This window comes from Poromitra crassiceps, assembly GCF_964638095.1.
Source record: "Poromitra crassiceps genome assembly, chromosome: 2".
Classification (NCBI taxonomy): Eukaryota; Metazoa; Chordata; class Actinopteri; order Beryciformes; family Melamphaidae; genus Poromitra; species Poromitra crassiceps.
The window spans coordinates 88,551,395-88,572,108 of NC_139624.1; the positions used below are offsets into that span (position 1 = coordinate 88,551,395).

The window sequence follows — 20,714 nt, forward strand, 5'->3', positions numbered from 1 at the left end:
TTATTTATTTATTTATTTTTATGATAGGATCATTTATGTTTTTAGCTGGTCCGCGGCTAGCGGGGCCAGCTCTACAGATGGGACTGTCCATGACTGAGTGATGAAGTTCCACCATTGGTCGGCCAGCGTGCAAGAACGACCGCTGTTGTGCAGCCAAAAGCCAGTTGCAGCACTAAAAATAGCCTGCTCAACAGAGACACACAAAACGCGTGAGCAAGAAAGAGAAGCGAGAGAGATACCACACAGCTCTGCTGTACTGTAAAAAAAACTACCTGTAAAATAAAATTGTTGTAAAAACAATAAAGCAATTGCTCACACAGCTCTGCCACAGATCATGCTAGTCCTCCTGACCCACGCACTACTGTACCATGTGTACTGTAAAAAAAAAAAAAAAACTCTAAAAAACTAACTATAGTTGTAAAAGCAATTGTTAAGTGATTGCTTTATTGGGTTAGACCACCCTTTCCAAACCAAGTGCAGCCCCCTTACGCATGGTGCGAGGCAGCGTGTCTGGTCTTCATCTTGAAACTAGGTCGAGACCACCATTTCAATCATGAGAGACCAGAGGGTAGAGTTAACAGCAAGCTTTATTCAAGTATGGCAGAGCGATAAGATCTATGGCATGGGACGGTATGGCAACTAATTCTGATGGCATGGCAGCATGGTGACTAGTTCTTTGGCGTAATGACTCCGCGCTAAGATGCCTCTCTTCTTGAGGTGAGAGAGGGCATCTGCTCGGACTAGAATAGAGAATCCCCCAAAAGAAAGAAAACCCAAACCGCCAACCGGTCTGCTTGCCTCAGCGCTACAGCGGGCGCTGGGCAGAATGCAACGCTTGTCGCCGACCGGTTGGCTCGGCGGCCGCGACTTACGAAGCCCCCCCGGGCTTACGAAGCCCCGTGGCAATCCGGCGAGCTTCGGCGCGCTCACTTAGGAACCGCCACAGCGACTTACGAAAATCACCGACCGGGCGTGGCCTACAGCGGGCGATGGGTGATCGACCAATCCGGCATAATTCGGCGCGCTGATTTAGTGTTAAGAAAGAAAACCCCCCCTTTTAGCCAAAACGCTGTGAGCAGGGACTGTCCACTTGTAATTGTTACAGACGTAGCCGAATCAAGCCTGGTGGGGCAGAGTCAGCCATTAATATAAAAGCGGGCTACCCTGCAGCGTGCATAGCAAGTGCAGCCTTATACTGTACTGTATATTGATATTACATTATTACATTATCATGTGATGCCATCTAGCGACTTCTAGGACTTTCTGAGCAGCCAATAACTACTTTCCTTGGAAGCTACAGTATATACTACATGTAGGTTTTACCTACCGTAGTCTTCTTCAAATATTGCCTGATCAATTTCATGTAGCAACATTTTTCCAAAATGGATACAGATACAGCATTTTGAAATTAACCTCTTCACATGTAATTTATTGTTCCAACACAAATGGTAGATTTTATTCAGCCTGGTGGACTCAGAATCAGATCAAACTGCTCAAGGTTTGTTATGGAATTATTGGAGTATCCATTCTTTATACTCTTAAACAACTTCTAGTTCCTTCAGTATAAGACGATCATCTCCGCCTGCTTTAGATTGTGCCTCATACTGCATAGAATACATATAGTTTGAAGGATTGAAAGGCAGTCAAAAGTCCTTTTGTATAGACATAATTATTGTGCTTGCTGACAAGCAAGGCACAATCTTGAAATCCCACATACTTATTATTCTTATTCCATCCGCCACAAAAGTTTGGCGCGTAATAACTCCCCCAATTTTTGCGCCACATAGACATGCCAGACCTCAAAATGACCGCCTCATTGAGGACATGTATGCTATGACTTTGCTAAGGGTTTGTGAAAGCGGTTTGGCCGCAATTCGCCATTAAGCGCCATTTTTTTCCCCATTGACTTGCATTGGGGTTTGGAAAAATCTTGCAAAATCTTGCAGTAAATTAGCTGTAATTCAGAAACCATAACCACTACAGCTACCAAACTTGGTAGGGAGGTGCACGGAGGGGTCTTTTACTATCCCCGAAAGAATTGCACCAATTGACCATATGGTGGCGCTATAACAGCCCTCCTTACCTTTTGGTCCATAACTTTTGAACCGTAGGGTCTATCATCAAAATTCTTTTTTCCCTGGATTCCTTGGGTCCTCCCGCATCTACTCAACTAGGCCATGCCCATTTGCGTCTGACTAGATTTTCCGCCATTTTGCATTTTGTCCAAAACCGTTTTTTTTGCCATTTCTCCTTGAAATTTTGTCCAATCTTCACCAAACCAACGCACACATCACGTGGGGACTGTCCTGCACAAGACTGATTTGGAAGTTTTTGAAAAAAATGCACCGTTGCGATATAATCCACTTCCAACTTTCTGTGGGTGGGGCCTATTTCACAAAGATCGTCCGATGCTAACCAAACTTGGTACAGGTGTGGAGGGATGTACTCTGAGCCTATAGGAGAAGTATTTTGTCATTTAGCCTTTAGGGGGCGCTATAGCAGCATTCAGTGCCTGTCCCTTCTAAATTGTTTTATTTTGAAGGGCGGCAGGAAGTGCGGATTCATTCTCATTATGGCCAGCCTTCCTTCTTGTATGACACTTGACACTTGGCACGCACGCTATTATGTAGATATCAGACACACCTATACTTGTATCACAGTGGGTATATCACTCATGGTCTCCCTCTCATTTGCATACTGTATGTTTTCAGCAGCTCCAACTCTTCTCTGTTAAAAACCAAATGCTAAAAGTGTACTGGAAACAGGAATCCGGTGAGATTTGACCAGATAAATAGAGCTTAAGAGCAACTCTGAGCAGCAGTGTTGCATGTTGGGTAGAGAGAATGATGTAGACAAAAAAAGTATGAAATAACTTACTACAGTCATTCCTCCATCTGTAAAAGTATGACATCACTTACTACAGTCATTCCTCTCCCTCCCTGGTGCAAGTGGGAGCCCCAGGAGAGGGCAAATCAGAGTGAATCAGAGTTCCTTGGATTTTCTAGGTCACTTGTCGCCAACCAATAAAAAAATTCACAGGGCCGACCAGAGCCCGCCCCCTCACAGCCCTGACAGCTGCCTGCAGGAAACCTGTTGTGTTCATGTATGGCATGGGAGGCCTGTCTGTTCTGTTAGCTGCTGTGTTACTATAGCATGGAAACATGTCCAGAAAACAATGAACGGAACCCATGGGTAAGTGTCACCACTTTGTGGTTGTTCATTATATAGAGCCAGCTGGGTTTGAAAACATAATGGAAGAGATAGCCTAGTGTGAATAGCCTAGTGTGAATGGAGGCTGTTAGCCACAACAACTGTGCCTTATAGGCTAACCTCAGCCAGCCAAAACAAACACCTTGTCCCCCTGGTGTTAGGACACACTGTTCATCAATGTTTGGGACTAGTTGCAACAAGCTAATTGAGCTAATGGTAGCATTAGGCGTTAGTTAGCATGCTACCCAAGCAGCTTCTCTGGCTGACTGGATACATGACAACCGATCAGCAACTCTGTAACAAAACTAAAAGGGTAACATTACTTTGGTGACCAGGGACTATTATCAGTCCATTTTCCCCACAGGTCAGTTGCTGCCACTGACCTGTAGGGGTGCTTTGTGTAAAAAATGGGTACATTGCTCAGCGCCCCCATCGTTGATTTCGTAACTTCAAGGCACCTTCTACTAGATGTAAAATTTGACGAGCTTTCCAACGGCGTCAGTCCCGTGTCTGTAGCTGCTTCCGTCCCCGAGATATGGCCAAAAAACAACGTCCAAATTTTTTTTTTTTTTTTTTTGCTCCAAATTGCACCAATTTTAAACCGAAGTATATATGTCGGGAGATGTCTTCACGCACAAAGTTTCATGCAGTTTAAGCCATTTTCCTAGGAGTTATGAGCATCTGATGTTGTAACTATTTCATGTAAAAAAGGGTACATTGCTCAGCGCCCCCATCGTTGATTTCGTAACTTCAAGGCACCTTCTACTATATGTAAAATTCGACGAGCTTTCCAACGGCGTCAGTCCCGTATCTGTAGCTGCTTCCGTTCCCGAGATATAGCCAAAAAATAACGTCCAAAAAAACTTTTTTTTTTTTTTTCTCCAAATTTCACCAATTTTAAACCGAAGAATATAGGTCGGGAGATGTCATCACGCACAAAGTTTCATGCAATTTAAGGCATTTTCCTAGGAGTTATGAGCATCTGATGTTGTAACTATTTCATGTAAAAAAGGGTACATTGCTCAGCGCCCCCATCGTTGATTTCGTAACTTCAACGCACCTTCTACTAGATGTAAAATTTGACGAGCTTTCCAATGCCGCCAGTCCCGTGTCTGTAGCTGCTTCCGTTCCCGAGATATGGCCAAAATACTTCCCAAAGAATTCAGGCACATTTTTGCTAATAGCGTCGTTGACAATTTCCACATTACCGTATATAGTATTTGGGTGTAATACACCTTTAAAACTGTAAGTACTGTAGTATTTGGGTGTAAGAGTCCTTTGAAATTAACACACCCATAACTACTTAGTCCCCCGAGCTGCATGGGCAGGGACCTTGCAAGGCAGGCGGTGCATGGCGAGGACGGCAAGCACAATTACATTTTCGGTAGGAAATGTAGACATTCTAGTTACTGTTACTGTTACTGCCGCTCTGTATGTTGGCCTTGGCTGGGCCTTTAAGGGCCATAATGTGATGAACATGATGGAGTCTGAGTGAATGTGTCATCTTTCAATTATAGTTACTAGTCTTCTACTCATAAACTCAACCTCTGGGTGGATTCTTACCAGAGCAACTAAATGCATCCATAGCTCTTTTTACATCCGAATTTACAGTGAATCATGTACATATTATGTTGTATGGTATTGCAATGCCACTAAACAGGTATCCAATGTAGTATTCTCTAAATTACACCTGCATCCTATACCAGAATGTAGGGATGGGAAAATATACAATTCAATGTATCAGTATGACCAATACCAAAATGTGACAATACATATCGTCGGGCAGAAGAATGAATCGCGATATCAGCTACATGTTCTTCTGCTGTAGTAATCGCAAATGAAATGCTTGCCTGTCACACTTTCACAAGCTCTATATTTGTATAATCGTAGTTTACATTCTAGCAAGCCGATGGCATCGCAAGAACGATTTGTGACTCAGAAATCAACCTAATTCTGCACAGTCATACTTGATAGTCATTAATGTTTATTTATAGACCCATTTCACAGCAACCGTTTTGAGGTGGTAAAGCAGGAAGTAAAGCAGGTGGAAACCAATCCCATTAACGATAGTTCCATTCCATTTACAGTAGGTGTTCCAGTGCCAGGGCCCTCATTAACGTTATCGGTTACACCTGCTTTACTTCCTGCTTTACCACCTCAAAATGGTTGCTGTGAAAAGGGCCTATTACATCGTATCGTGGTTGTGTCGAATCGTGATCTCCATATCATTATGAAATGGCATCGTGAGATAAGCGTGTCATCTCCATCCCTACATGGTCACATACTGTGTGGTTGTGGCTGCCCCCCACACACACATGGTCACATACTGTGTGGCTGTGGCTGCCCCCCACACACACATGGTCACATACTGTGTGGCTGTGGCTGCCCCCCACACACACACATGGTCACATACTGTGTGGCTGTGGCTGCCCCCCACACACACACACACATGGTCACATACTGTGTGGCTGTGGCTGCCCCCCACACACACCTGGTCACATACTGTGTGGCTGTGGCTGCCCCCCACACACACATGATCACATACTGTGTGGCTGTAGCTGCCCCCCACACACACATGGTCACATACTGTGTGGCTGTAGCTGCCCCCCACACACACATGGTCACATACTGTGTGGCTGTGGCTGCCCCCCACACACACACATGGTCACATGCTGTGTGGCTGTAGCTGCCCCCCACACACACATGGTCACATACTGTGTGGCTGTGGCTGCCCCCCACACACACATGGTCACATACTGTGTGGCTGTGGCTGCCCCCCACACACACATGGTCACATACTGTGTGGCTGTGGCTGCCCCCCCCCCCCCCCCCCCCCCCCCCCCACACACACACACACACACATGGTCACATACTGTGTGGCTGTGGCTGCCCCCCACACACACATGGTCACATACTGTGTGGCTGTGGCTGCCCCCCCCCCACACACACACACACACACACACACACACATGGTCACATACTGTGTGGCTGTGGCTGCCCCCCACACACACATGGTCACATACTGTGTGGCTGTGGCTGCCCCCCACACACACATGGTCACATACTGTGTGGCTGTGGCTGCCCCCCCCCCCCCCCCACACACACACACACATGGTCACATACTGTGTGGCTGTGGCTGCCCCCCCCCCCCCCCACACACACACACATGGTCACATACTGTGTGGCTGTGGCTGCCCCCCCCCCCCCCCACACACACACACACATGGTCACCTACTGTGTGGCTGTGGCTGCCCCCCACACACACACACACATGGTCACATACTGTGTGGCTGTGGCTGCCCCCCTAGCACTGCAATTCTTCACCATTAGTCTCCTGCACGTTACACACAAATCTCCTTCATCCATGTGGCAAACATGTAGAAAGTTTGACTTCTCCAGTGACTACACCTGTACACACACACATGCACACTCACACCTGTACATACACACACACACACACACACACACACAGGCACAATACACCATAACACGTAGGGAATAGTTGTAAAAGTAGATGTTAGTGCGTTATGAGAGAAAAAGTCAAGCTAGAATCATCGCAGAGAGAAACATGCTGTAATACGGGGCTCGGCAGGGACCACTGAGATAGCGCTGGTAATGAGAGAGCTGGTTGCTTTCTTTTCCCCTCACTCCTCAACCACACAGGAAACAGAAATAGCATTTGTGTGAGGAATGAGCCAGCTTTGACCTCGCCTTTCCACCTCTGACAATCAGTCTCGCTTTGCACTTGAGTTGTTCAGAAGCCAGTCAGAGAGATAACGGTTGATTTTTGGGCTGTGGCACTACGGTGAAGCCAAAGCGCCGAAAGCGTGACAGTTAACGGGTTCAAAGCAGCGAGGTTGGAGGCCTTAGACACCTCTGCAGCGGCGTTTCCTCATCCCAAATGATCGTTATTAATGTTCAAATTATGCCAAAAATGCCACAGTTGAAGTTGTGATCATGTGTGACTTTCTGTGATTTGACTCATTCCTCGTGATCAACATGAACTCGGGCTGGTTCTCAGTGAGAGTGGGAGCGTGCTCTTCTAGCTCTTCTAGCCCTCGGGGGTGATGACTAAGTGAGGGAGCTGCTTTGTCGCAGTGGGAGGAGGACTAGCGAGTACCAAACACAACAAAGAGCCAGTGGAAGATATAATGAGCACTGTAGGATCCCCGGCACCCTCTTGCCCTCTCTCTCCATCATAAGTGAAGCTCCCTCTCTCATCCTTGGCCCTGTGTCCGCTGGAGGAAGGAGCACAAACAATTAGCTGAGACAGGCCGTTTGGATTATGTGCTCAGCCAAAGCAATCAGACAGCTGTGGTTAAAAGAATGAGCCTCAAAATGCCAGTTGCCCAGTTAGAGGGGAAGGGAGGGTCAGTGGTCCTGACAGTCTTAACAAGATGACAGAATTTATAAAGCACTGCTGTTAAAGAATATAGTTACCTGCGGTGTAGCCCTTATAATAAGGCCACATGGGGCTTCTTCCATATTCCCTCTGTATTTGTTTTCTTTTGCCTCATATTCTTTTGTTGTGCCTCGTGTTCCTCTGCCTAATGGTCGGTGCTGGAGGAAATACTCTGATCGTCTTTGATCTTCTCCTGGTTTCCATAATTTTTTGACAGAAATCTCATTGTATCTCTTTCGTTCTCGCCTCTCTGTTTTTCTCCCTTTCATTCGCCCTTTCATTCCATCTTTAAATAGGGCTCAACATTTTGTCGTGGTGCACTTGCAAAAGGAAAAAGAGTTGGTCCTGTCAGGGACTTGGGGGCTCGCTAGACAACTTGCCCCAACATTTCAAGTGAGAATTGGACTCTTGGCGTTTGTGCGCACAGACGATATATAATTCATGGTGGGGTGTGAGAGAGGTGTCAATGTGTCAGGAGGTAGAAGAAATGTAAAAGTGTACTGTTTACTGACCGAGAGACACTGGCTTTCTGCAGCTGTGCTTAGAGCGAGGAAAGAAAGGGGGAGATGGTCTTCATCAAATGTTCATCTATGCCTGTCCTGGTGACCACGCTAATCAAAGACGTGTCTGTCCTGATGTTTTATTCATCTTTGATGAGACAACCAGGCTTAAATTATGTAAGTGCATTGATTCAGTATGTATACAAGCTTGTCTATGCCCTCTTTTCACAATTGCTCAGTTGCATTATCAATAGACATCCAAACACTGTTTTGAACCATTGTTCTGTTGTTATTCGCTCCATTGTTCAAAGTCATTTTAATATTGCATAGAGCTCCATTTCTAAATCCTTCCTCATACGCTGTAGTTTGTAGGTTGTTATGTGGTGTGTATAAAACACTTACCAATTCAAATATGTTATTCTCATGGTGCACAATAGTCCAGTTAGTATATTTCAGCATGGACAGATCTCAAAATAAAATCTATAATTCTGGATTATAAATTCAATCCAATCTATAATTGTGGATTATAAATTCAGCAAGAGCAATTTGGTTATTTGATTTCTTTGCAAGGAATGAGTGGCGCAAATACTAGTAGTTCCTTCTGTGTAATGTAATTAGTCATTGTTAGCTGTTCAGTCTTTAAATGTCCTGTTCAAGTGGTTGAATTACCAGTTTTGGCAATTCTTCGTATAGGTAGGTAAGCTATGCTAATAGATCTTTCTTTCTTTCTTTTTTTGTCATTGCTTGTCTGTTAGATAAATTTGCTAAATTCCACAACAGAATGTCTTCACAGAGTGCCGTCCAGTGAGTGAAATCCAGTCAGATATCAGCATACAGGTCTATCCTTCAGGTCTACTCCCCCATCCAAGCCTGTCTTATCCTTTAATCCACACAACATCATCTGGGATACCGTCATGGTCGCCTGTTTCATCTTTTCCATTTCATTCCATACAGAGCTGTGTAACATCAGATTCAGAGGCAGCACAAACTCAGATGAACAGTTTCTGGCTATTGGAAACCAAACTGTCCTACAGTATAGGAATCATATATACTTTTTAAATGAAACTCAATGCCATTTTATTTTATTTTAATTTATACTTTTTTATATTTGACATGACCTGTGATCAACCTTATTACATCTCTGTGTAGCTCTATTTTGCTATATAGATCACTCATACAGTTTCTTTAAAGGATAACTCCACTGAAAAACAATGTTGATTTATTTTTATAAATTATTATTTTTATATATTTTTATATATTTATTTATCACACATATCCAAAAACTGTAAACCGTTTTGCAAACATTAATTTAGTTCGACAGTCATTGAGAGTTGATTTGAGTTAAGTTGTGGACCAGTAATGTCATTCATGCACAACATCACTGGTCCACACCTGAAACTCAACTCTCAATAACTGTCAAACTAAATGAATGTCTGCAAAATGGTTTACTGTTTTTGGATATGTGTGAGATCATGTGCAACATAAATCAGCATTGTTTTTCGGTGGATTTATCCTTTAAGGATTTTCTATAGAGTGCTTGACCGAAGTGGGCCTGTCAAGAGCCTCCTGAATGTGTGGACAAACACAGACAGGACTGAATGTGTGGACAAACACAGACAGGACTGAATGTGTGGACAAACACAGCCTGGACTGAATGTGTGGACAAACACAGCCAGGACTGAATGTGTGGACAAACACAGCCAGGATTGAATGTGTGGACAAACACAGCCAGGACTGAATGTGTGGACAAACAGAGCCTGGACTGAATGTGTGGACAAACACAGACAGGACTGAATGTGTGGACAAACACAGCCTGGACTGAATGTGTGGACAAACACAGACAGGACTGAATGTGTGGACAAACACAGCCAGGACTGAATGTGTGGACAAACAGAGCCTGGACTGAATGTGTGGACAAACACAGCCAGGACTGAATGTGTGGACAAACACAGCCTGGACTGAATGCGTGGACAAACAGAGCCAGGACTGAATGTGTGGACAAACAGAGCCTGGACTGAATGTGTGGACAAACACAGCCAGGACTGAATGTGTGGACAAACACAGCCAGTACCCTATACTACGAAGCTACTGTATCTTAACACATTGAGTGCCACAGCGCTTCAGTAAAATTGTCTGGAGCCTGTGCCAGATTCACTTCCATTCAGTTGAAAACAGCTATAGAATTTTTTCTATTAGGGCTATATGGACAGGGCTGGACTCTAATGAAACATTGGATACTCCTGCTTCTTTCAAAGAAGAAATTTTGTTTCTAGACAGTTCCATTATGAAATGACAGCCTCTGAAAGAAGAGCACTTTCAAGGGTTTTCTGCTGTCTTTTTTTACTTTTCAAGATAAAGTCACTTTTATGAATACTTTTTGCACTCTAATTTCAAGCACATTCACTGACTCTAGCTAATATTTTCTGATGTAGTGACGTGGTGTAGTTCTGTGCAGCCTGCGTGCCCCACCCCCCTCTCCCCCCCTCTCCCCCCCTGAGCTGCAAACTCCTCCCCACACGCACACAGTCTATTTTCGCAGCCTCCGTTTTTGCGCCGGGCAGCTGACGGCGGCTCCCGGGCGGATCCCAGCGCGACAAGGAAATGCCAAACGGGACTGCAGGAAAAGGTTTGGCCGTTCGGCGTCGGGTGCTGCCTTTCTGGCGGGTAATCGTGTGGAGAAACTATATGCAGACAGATAGACAGAGGCAGAGGAGCTCAGTTGTGGGCGCGGATCGCAGCCAACTGTCAGCTGCAGACAGAGCAATCTATATGGCTCTGGCTGCAGCATGCATCGGTTTCGCTTTGATCACGGCTTTCTCCTGCACAAAGTAAAGGATCTGAGCGCCAAGGTTTTAGGGTGGCGCAGCTGCTGTGTAGATTTTTAAGGTGGCGCCGTGTGATCCCTTGAAGGGATTCATGCTCACTGGCTGGGTACGACCTTAAACAGCAGAATTATGGAATAATATGAATTATGATATTGGGACGTCCACAGACGTCCTTGGCACTTCTCGTTACTTTTTTTTAGGACGTCCACAGACGTCCTTGGCACTCAATGTGTTAACAGATCCGCGATCTGTCACTTTGATCTGGTTTGACTGAACAGGATCAAAGCTATCTAGTTTAACGATACTACGACGCTGGTTTTCTACTCGATAACTGAAGCTGGATTTATCTGGGATCTGCCTGTGCACGCGCATGTTTTTCGCTCGTGCACAGGCGCGCGTCCACGCGAAAGAGGTGCACTAGCCAATCACATTACAGCTGAGCATGAACAGCTGAGTTGACACGGCAGGCACACCCATTTCCTCATTCAATGATCAGAGTTTTTAGCGGATATATTTAATGTAGCCTATGTCAGAATGAAAATCCGCGTTGGATATAGTCTGCTGAAAGACTGTTTAAAGCTGCCGCTTGTATTCACATCAGTCATTTGATTTACTTTGATCAGCGATTTTTGTCTCCTACAGCAGCTTTTTGCGAGTGTAAATGTGTAATCTCAGTCTATAAATTTCCACAATCTGTAAGCCTATTTAGACCATAGATTTAGAAACGCATGCTCAATGAATAATGATCTCTATCACTCATTATGTGTGTGGTTGCACTGATCGAATAATTCATATATAAAATAATTATATCCTAATATAAAAGAGAAAACTGCTGAACTGAATTGAGACGATGCAGGCATAGTTTTCATTGATAAAAACTAGCCTATTTTGTGGTCACATATATAGGCTATTGTCAGCAGAGTCGCATATCTCCATATTTCATATAATGATGCTGGAAATATGAAGTTCAATCACATCATACAGGCCAAAAGCAACACAGGACAAACACAGACAGGACTGAATGTGTGGACAAACACAGCCTGGACTGAATGTGTGGACAAACAGAGCCAGGACTGAATGTGTGGACAAACACAGCCAGGACTGAATGTGTGGACAAACACAGCCAGGACTGAATGTGTGGACAAACAGAGCCAGGACTGAATGTGTGGACAAACACAGCCAGGACTGAATGTGTGGACAAACACAGCCAGGACTGAATGTGTGGACAATTGGGGTTGGAATTGGGGGGTTAAATCACCATGTGATTCCCGAGCGCGGCGCACGCTGCCGCTCACCGCTCCCCCAGGGGATGGGTCAAATGCGGAGAACAAATTTCACACATTGTGTGACAATCAGTGGGACTTTACCTTTACTTTACCTTTACAAACACAGCCTGGACTGAATGTGTGGACAAACACAGCCAGGACTGAATGTGTGGACAAACAGAGCCTGGACTGAATGTGTGGACAAACACAGCCTGGACTGAATGTGTGGACAAACAGAGCCTAGACTGAATGTGTGGACAAACAGAGCCAGGACTGAATGTGTGGACAAACACAGCCTGGACTGAATGTGTGGACAAACAGAGCCAGGACTGAATGTGTGGACAAACACAGCCTGGACTGAATGTGTGGACAAACACAGCCTGGACTGAATGTGTGGACAAACAGAGCCTGGACTGAATGTGTGGACAAACAGAGCCAGGACTGAATGTGTGGACAAACACAGCCAGGATTGAATGTGTGGACAAACAGAGCCAGGACTGAATGTGTGGACAAACACAGCCTGGACTGAATGTGTGGACAAACACAGCCAGAGGCCTATACAGTACCACGAAGCGAGATTAGTGGCTTAGCGAGGTAACTTCAGGTTTAAACCTAGGATTGCCGTACCACAACGCTAGTTAACTTCTTACCGAGATAGATCACCATAGCAACTTATGCTCTATGGCTAACCTGCTTTGTAGCAGGTTAAGTTCAGAGGATAAGATCAAAACCCATGAAAGACCCACCTGCTTACCAATCAGCTCTCTGGAAACAGCGAGTTGCCATTCATATGGTCCCCATATGAAAAATACATTGCATTCAAATGAAAAAGAAAGAAAAACATATGGGTCCTGTTGAATTAATCGAGGACTGAAGTCTTGCACTTGTTGCAGGCTACATTTAAATTAAGCTCTACTTACCACTTTGGAATATGTTTTTATATTAATTTTGTGCTCTCAAGTAGCCTAGATACATTGTTTGACCCCGCCGATCGATTGCAGCTGAATGGTGAGTGGAGAAATATCACTAAACCGGCTTAAAAAGGTTACATAAACGTCTCCAAAGCGCATGGTGCCGTGTGTGCAACGGAGCTGAGGCTGACGTTGGTTTGGACATGGTCATACATGCCAGAATAGCTTACTACATCTAAGCAATTTAATATGGGATCGCCTGCACACAGATGATTCATTTCTATTCATGATTCATTCATTTCTTCTTTGCTTTTGGCCTGTATGATGTGATTGAACTTCATATTTCAAGCATAGTCCTTGTATTATGGAGATATGCGACTCTGCTGCCAATAGAGAGCCGCAGTAACGAGTCCGGAAATCATCGATGCTAACAGCCCTGGTTCTTCACAGTTTTCGCCTATGGGAGTTTTGAATGGGTTTTTGGCGCGATGCTTCTAATAATCTCTCTGGGCAACGCTGGCTTAATCAAACGCGAACCAGTGTTTAGTAATATCATCTTCACACGAGGACCACTTTTACGAGTTTTGAAGCTTTTACTTGCCGTTAAAAGGACGGCTAGCTAGCAAACGGCTAAATGAGACTACACTTTTGAGTCGATGGGGATATATACGTCAATAACGTCACCACTTCAAAGGGCGAACACGGAAATTCTCTTTCCCTCACCTGGTTCAGCCCCGTTCAGCCCGGGGTAATCAGTGCACACATCAACAACAGTCCAGGTTGAGTGCTGACGTGACGTGGAAGCCTATGCGACAGTGTGTAGTTCTGGATTAGCTTAGCTCGAGCATTTTACTTCTAGGGCTCGCATTTACGCTACAAAACTCATGAAAGTGGTCCTCATGTGTGAAGATTATCCGACGGAACTCTGGTTCGCGTTTGATTAATCTTGCGTTGCCCACAGACATTATTTGAAGCATCGCGGCAAAAACCCATTCAAAAATCCCATAGACAGAAACAGTGTAGAACCAGGAAGTTCGGGACTTCCGCATTCTGCCTACAAAAATACGTCATCCCTGCGGCTCTCTATAGCCTATATGTGACCACAAAATAGGCTATTTTCTATAAATGAAATCTATGCCCGCACGTACCATGTCGATTCAGTTCAGCAGCCTTTTTTAATTTTATTATCATTATTTTTTTATTGATAGCCTATAGGAATTATTCCATCAGTGCGACCAAACACATGAGATCATTATTATTCATTGAGCCTAAACGGTCTAAATATGCCTACGGATTTTGGAAATTTAGACTGAGATAGATCACACATTAGTCTACTTCCACTTGCAAAAAAGACTTGCAGGTTTTATTGAGTTTATTGAGAGGGTGAATTGAGCCGCTGTATAATATGTGGAGGCAGAAACCGCTCTTCAAAGAAATGACTGAAATGATGTGAATAAAAGCGGTAACTTTAGACAGTCATTCGGGAACAGACTAATAATATCCAATGCGGATTTTGATTCTGACATACATAGTAAAGCTTCACGATTTGCGCTTTGAATGAATGAGGAAATAGGCGTGTCTGGCGCTGTAAAAGCTGGAGCAGTCCATATTGCATTGTGATTGGCTAGTTGTTAAAAACCACGACGCGGGCGCGAGCTCCTGTGCACGGGCATTTTCATGTGCATGCGTTCTCAACTTGATTAGAAAAACCTGGATTCACTTAACGATTTGATAACTTTCGTTGAGATTAGAAGATTCATGGTATGAGTTAGCTAGAATCTAGCTACTGTAGATGGCAATGATCTGGTTAAGCCAAACCAGATCAAGGGACAGATCCTGGATCTGCTTATCCTACATTCGTGGTATGGGCCCCGGGACTGAATCTGTGGACAAACACAGCCATGACTGAATGTGTGGACAAACACAGACAGGAATGAATGTGTGGACAAACACAGACAGGACTGAGCTCGGAGAAAAAAGTTCTATCTGGCTTTCTATCCATCATACAGTAGCACCATGGAAACTCAGTTTGTCCTTTCTTTTTTTAAGGAGTTGGAGAAGGTCAGCAAGGACAGTGAGTTTGGCTCGAATCTCCTCATGACGTTATTACAGTATTTGGTTTTGTGTTGCTTCCTTTGTGCTCTGTCCACTCCTGACTGATTACAAGTGTTGAACATTCACACAAAATGTCTGTGGGAAATGATACAAGAGCCGCTAACCCTGAACAGTGTTCCAAATAAAAGTTTTCATTCTAGATGAATACTGTCTGGGTCCATGACAGTGTTTGCATGCTAGTGTGTGGCTGCAGCCTATGCCAGTCTGAGTCTTTGAGTGTCTGTTAATAGTCTTTAAAAAAAGTGCATAAAAATGTATAAGCACTGAAATATAGAAATGAGGTTCTAATGGTGTGCCATTATTGGATCCAATTAGTTAATGGGTTGATTTCTTAAGTCTTGCAGTCAAGATGGATGTCTCTTTCCTATGAGATTTTAAGCCATTAAACCAAAGATTCCGACATTCTCCAAGTGACAATGAAGAGTTTTAGCTCCACAGAGAGCAATTATATCAGTAAGACTTAATAGCTTTGTCCTCCAACTGGCTAAGTTAAATTCACTGACTCCATCCTACAGACTAAAAACTGGCTAAGTTAAATTCACTGACTCCATCCTACAGACTAAAAACTGGCTAAGTTAAATTCACTGACTCCATCCTACAGACTAAAAACTGGCTAAGTTAAATTCACTGACTCCATCCTACAGGCTAAAAACCGGCTAAGTTAAATTCACTGACTCCATCCTACAGGCTAAAAATCCTGGAGGACCTGGTTGTGGCACCATGCAATTTACATCCATATGGCACTCTTCACCCTGCACATCCTACACCTCTATGTGCACATGCATTTGTTCTGAGCTGTGAACATGCTTCTTCAAATAATGAGCGCTTCACGGCTGTGAGGATGTTGACGTGCTACAACACATATTGTCCTACTTCATTTGTTCCTTGCACTCCAGATGATAGACTGTATAAAAAAATATGGACGTAGCCTCCATGATGTCACCCATTGGCTTGTGGACTCCCATTTTGAAGCCTCAAGTTTGGCATTTTGAACATTGTTATCTTGGTTTTCACTGGACAGGCAATCTGTCAATCACGCCCCGACCCATAGACTGCTTTATCATCTATTTTACTCTAAATGGGACCATAATTTAAAGTTTAAATGGCGCCTTGACCAGGGTCTCCTGTCTTATGCCGATTGGCGAACAGGTACACCTCTGCCCTCCCATACCAGGATCAAATCTGGTCCACCACATGAGGTTGAATTCTCCACTCCTCCGTCAGGTGGCCACCTCTGGACATGAGGTCGGTCTGGGATGTGGAGAGCCTTGAGATAACCAAGGTGCTCTGTGGCCCAGAGCCACAGTGCCTGGCAGCCCTCACCATAGGTGTGGATCTCACTCCGCCATGCCTTCTGATCTAAGTCACCGTTGTGCGGTTGTCGGTTGTAACCAGCACATCCTCCCCTGTATCAGTGGGAGGAAGTGACACAGGGCCAAAATAACCACAGACAGCTCCAGTAGATTGATGTTTTGGTCTGTCTCTGGCTGACCACACCGTACTGACTGATAGCCCCAGACAGGTGCCCCCCCCAGTGTCTGTGAACACTGACACATAAGAGGTCACCCTCCCCATCAGTGTTCCTTGCATCAGTATATGGGGGTCTCCCCAATAAGCCAAGTCTCCTCTGGCAGATTGGGGGATGGTCACCCATCGGTGTCTGTGAAGACGCGGGTCTAGGTGTAACCTGCCAAACCACCTCTGGAGTTTCCTCCTGTGGAGCAGGCCCAGTGGAACCACTGAGTGAGCTGCTGCCATGAGACCAAGGAGCTGCATGAGAGGCAAAGCCATGACCTTCCTGCCTCACCACTTGCATCGCCAACAGCACTGTCTGACATCTGCCAGATGCGCTTGCCATGTGGGGGAGTCCAGAGACTTCCCCAAATATGCCGCCTGCTGGCTGGGTATGGGATCGCTCTTTTTCCAGTTGACGGCAAAACCCAATCTTTGTCAGGTGGCACATCAGCTGTACTGTGTGGGAGATGGCATGTTCCTTGGAACGGGCCATGAGGATCAGGTCGTCTTTGTAGAAGAAGACCCATATTCCTTGGCAGCGCAGGGGCTCGAGTGCCATGTCCACACATTTGGAGAAGGTGCTAGGGGCCACGGCATAACCAAATAGAAGTACATTGTACTCGTAGGTGGTCCCCTGGAAGGCGAACTGCAGGAATTTCCTGTGGGTTTTCATCACGGGGACACAGGCATCTTTCAGATCCACCTTGGTGAATCAGTCGCCTGGTTGGGCCAATGTCAGCAGATGCATGTTATAAGGTCTTGCAAGCCTCTATCATTATAACATATTTCTAGGTATTGAATAATCAAGATTACCATAGGAATTAAAGTTACCGTATGCTTGTAACGCCAAAAATCGATGTATTCTTATATACATATCAATTGATCCCCTCTGAAAAATGCTCAAAGGTCAGCAGGTGGAAATGTATTAATAGGGTATAGAATTAGTTACATCGGCCCAGGCAGGGAGAGGAGAGGCACTACTGATCCATGGCAGCAGGAAGCTTAGGCCAGCCTATCAACTCTCTTATTCCAGAACCACCTTTCAAAAAAACGATATACTCGAAGTAAGGTTGCCGCTTGCTCCAGACTCAGAATTCAGGTTAAAGACTAAATGAAGACAAGATTCGTTGACTATGATTTATTTTTATTTTTTATGAAATGTTTCCAAAATCAAGCCACTTGTCCCCTTATTCTATCAACAGCTACCTCATCACTGAACTCCCAGCTCCAGCACCTGCAACAGCTCCAACAGATCCAGCAACACCACCACCACCACCACCACCAGCACCAACAAACCCATGCCCAGAGCCAGCTGTCCTCCCAGCAGCACATGACCCCACCCAGCCAGCTGTCCTCCCAGCAGCACATGACCCCATCCAGCCACTCCCAGAGCCAGCTGTCATCCCAGCAGCATATGACCCCACCCAGCCAGCTGTCATCCCAGATGACCCCGCCCAGTGTCCCCTCCCCTGGCTCCACCTGCTCCTCCGCCTCCGGCCAGCTGCCCCATTCTCCGCCCCACCGGCCTAGCCAGTCGCCCGCCCGCAGCCTGCCTTCACCCGTCACACCGCCCATGCCTCTGCAGGTGAGTTCAGTGTTTACTTGCTAATACAACCGGATCAAGTTCAAAATCCTGGTCATCACTTACAAAGCCCTTCACCATCTGCCTCCCCTTACCTCACTGACTTCCTCCCCCCCTACCAACCCTCCCGGTCCCTCAGATCCACCTCAGCCGGCCTTCTCTCCACCCCCAAGTCCAACCTCCACAATTTTGGGGACAGAGCCTTCTCTTGAGCAGCTCCCAGGCTCTGGAATTCCCTCCCCCAATACATCAGAAACTCAGAATCCTCAGGTGCGTCCACACCGACCTATTAAAGTTTTTCGCTGGCATTGAGTTTACATACAAAGTCAATGCAAACGAGCGATTGAGCATATATTCGCCCGGGAGAAAAATCGCTGGGCGTCCGTACGACAGAGACAGAGCGATAGGGCGAAAATTTGCTCGTCGCCCGAGATGAAATATCCCAACTCGAGCGAAATTTCGCTGCCATCAGTCGCTCGCTGTTCAACGCTGATTGGCTGCCGTGTGAGAGTGAGTCAAGGACCACACTGGCTTGGAACAAACCGCTGGTTTATTGTGTGGCAACAAACCGCATTGACAGCTGATTGACAGGCTGACAGCTGACATGAAGTGAAATCTGTACTACCGGTATAGAGCTTGCGTTAGGAGCACGCTGATAGGCTTAGCTTATAAACAACTACGGTGGCTCGTAGTGGACAAACATCACGACATTGCGTAACGTTATAGCCCCCAGATGTCCGTCAATTATTGTGCCTGTTGACGAGCGATTTAAACACAGCGACAGAGCGATTCCAAAGGGTTGAAACGAGCGTCGGAGAGAAAAATAAATATCTCGGTGTGAACACAGCTTTACAATTCCGCTCCCGCCTCAAGACCCATCTCTTCTCCCTTTTCTTAGTTCCCCCCAACTCTCCCCCTATCCTTCCTTGTGTGTCTACAGTATGCCATGTTTGTTCGCTGTCTGTTGCACCAACGTTGCCACCCCATAGTGTTTAGTGTATAGTGTCATCTTTGTCCGCAATTTGTTCACTAATGCCCCCCCTTCCCCGTTGGCTGGAGGTTGTGTTTTCTGTCTGTCTGTCTGGTTGTCAGCAGGATATCTCAAAAAGTTAGGATGGATTTGCACGAAATTTGGCAGAAAGGTTGGTAATGGGCCAACTTAGAAGTGATTAACTTTCCACGCCCACTGGCCAACAAGGGTACTGTAATAGGCTGGATTCGCAAGCGGGGCTGCGCATAAATTCAGCTCGAGCAGGAGCCTGACCATTCATACCAGAAGCGCTCTGTTTTGCGCCATGCCGGTCACAACTTGTACTGACTTCATGCCTGGCTGCACGTGGCTGCTCAAGTCAAAAATAGACCAGACGCAAAAACTCGTCCGATGTGATCGGTCTAATCTGTTAACAAGGACATCAAAATGAAACTGCCTGCACTTCCAGGTGTTTCGCCTTGCTTCCACGTCGGTTCGATTTCCCGTGTGTTTGCACCATAACTCCTTAACTTTTCACCCCCACTAGGGCTGTCACTTTTTCCCAAAATAAAATTCGAACGAACTTTAATTGCCCGAAATTCGTTCGAATATATTCGAAGTTTTTTGGTTAATAATTTTTTTTTTTTTTTTTTTTTCCAGTCCAGCAGCCTGTTGCACCAGCTGAATGTAAGTTCTGTCTTAAGTTAGGGTGTAAAGTCCACACTAACTGCTACGTTCAAACTACCGTAGTTAGTTTGACACTAAAGTTGTGTCTTTGTTTGGTTGCACCACGGAGACGTAAGGTACATCTTAACTAGTAGACCCTAAAGTCCATACTAACCAAAATAGTGTCGCAGACAATGACGTGTACAGTATCTGTGACCAATCAGTGAAAAGCACGGTGGAAACGGTGTTTATTTACGGTTGTTTAAGTGGAGTGAAAACAGGACATGTTGCCCACCGCAAATTAGTGCTTTCATATTTCATCAACACTAATCAAATGAGAACGTTATTGAGTAACGTTCGTTCAGGTTCATATTACTGTTAACGTTTATCTGTGAGCTCTTCATCAGTATTGTAGGCTATACCACCATCCTGCCTCACTAAATTGTTGCGGTTATTTTAATTTGTATGCAGTGCTGCAGCTTGTGGGAAACAAAAGCGTGAGTCATAAATATCAAAGGGTGTAATTTATCACGGAGAGCGCGTTGCGGACGCAAAACAACGATGCGCCACGGTGCCAAGTTGCAATCCGTGCCAACTGCTATTTTACGGAGGACTTTACACCTAGTAAGACGTAGGTGTAAATTTTAAGTTCTAACTTATGCCTACGTTGTAACTATTTCACTTGGTGCAACCCAAATATTTTTAGTAGTGCGTAAACTCGGACTTAGTGAGACTTTACGTTCAAACTAGCTT

At 45.3% G+C, this 20,714-nt stretch overlaps 1 protein-coding gene across 1 annotated transcript in view; it reads left to right on the top strand.

Annotated features, from left to right (window-relative positions):
* The window catches only part of pou6f2 (POU class 6 homeobox 2), a gene marked incomplete at its 3' end in the record, with an annotated part of 136,558 nt that overhangs the window by 57,603 nt on the left and 58,241 nt on the right, over positions 1–20,714 (top strand). Inside the window, exon 4 of the mRNA XM_083659955.1 lies at positions 17,946–18,328. Within this exon, the coding sequence (XP_083516081.1) occupies positions 17,946–18,328 (383 nt within the window). The remainder of the gene's footprint in view (positions 1–17,945; positions 18,329–20,714) is intronic.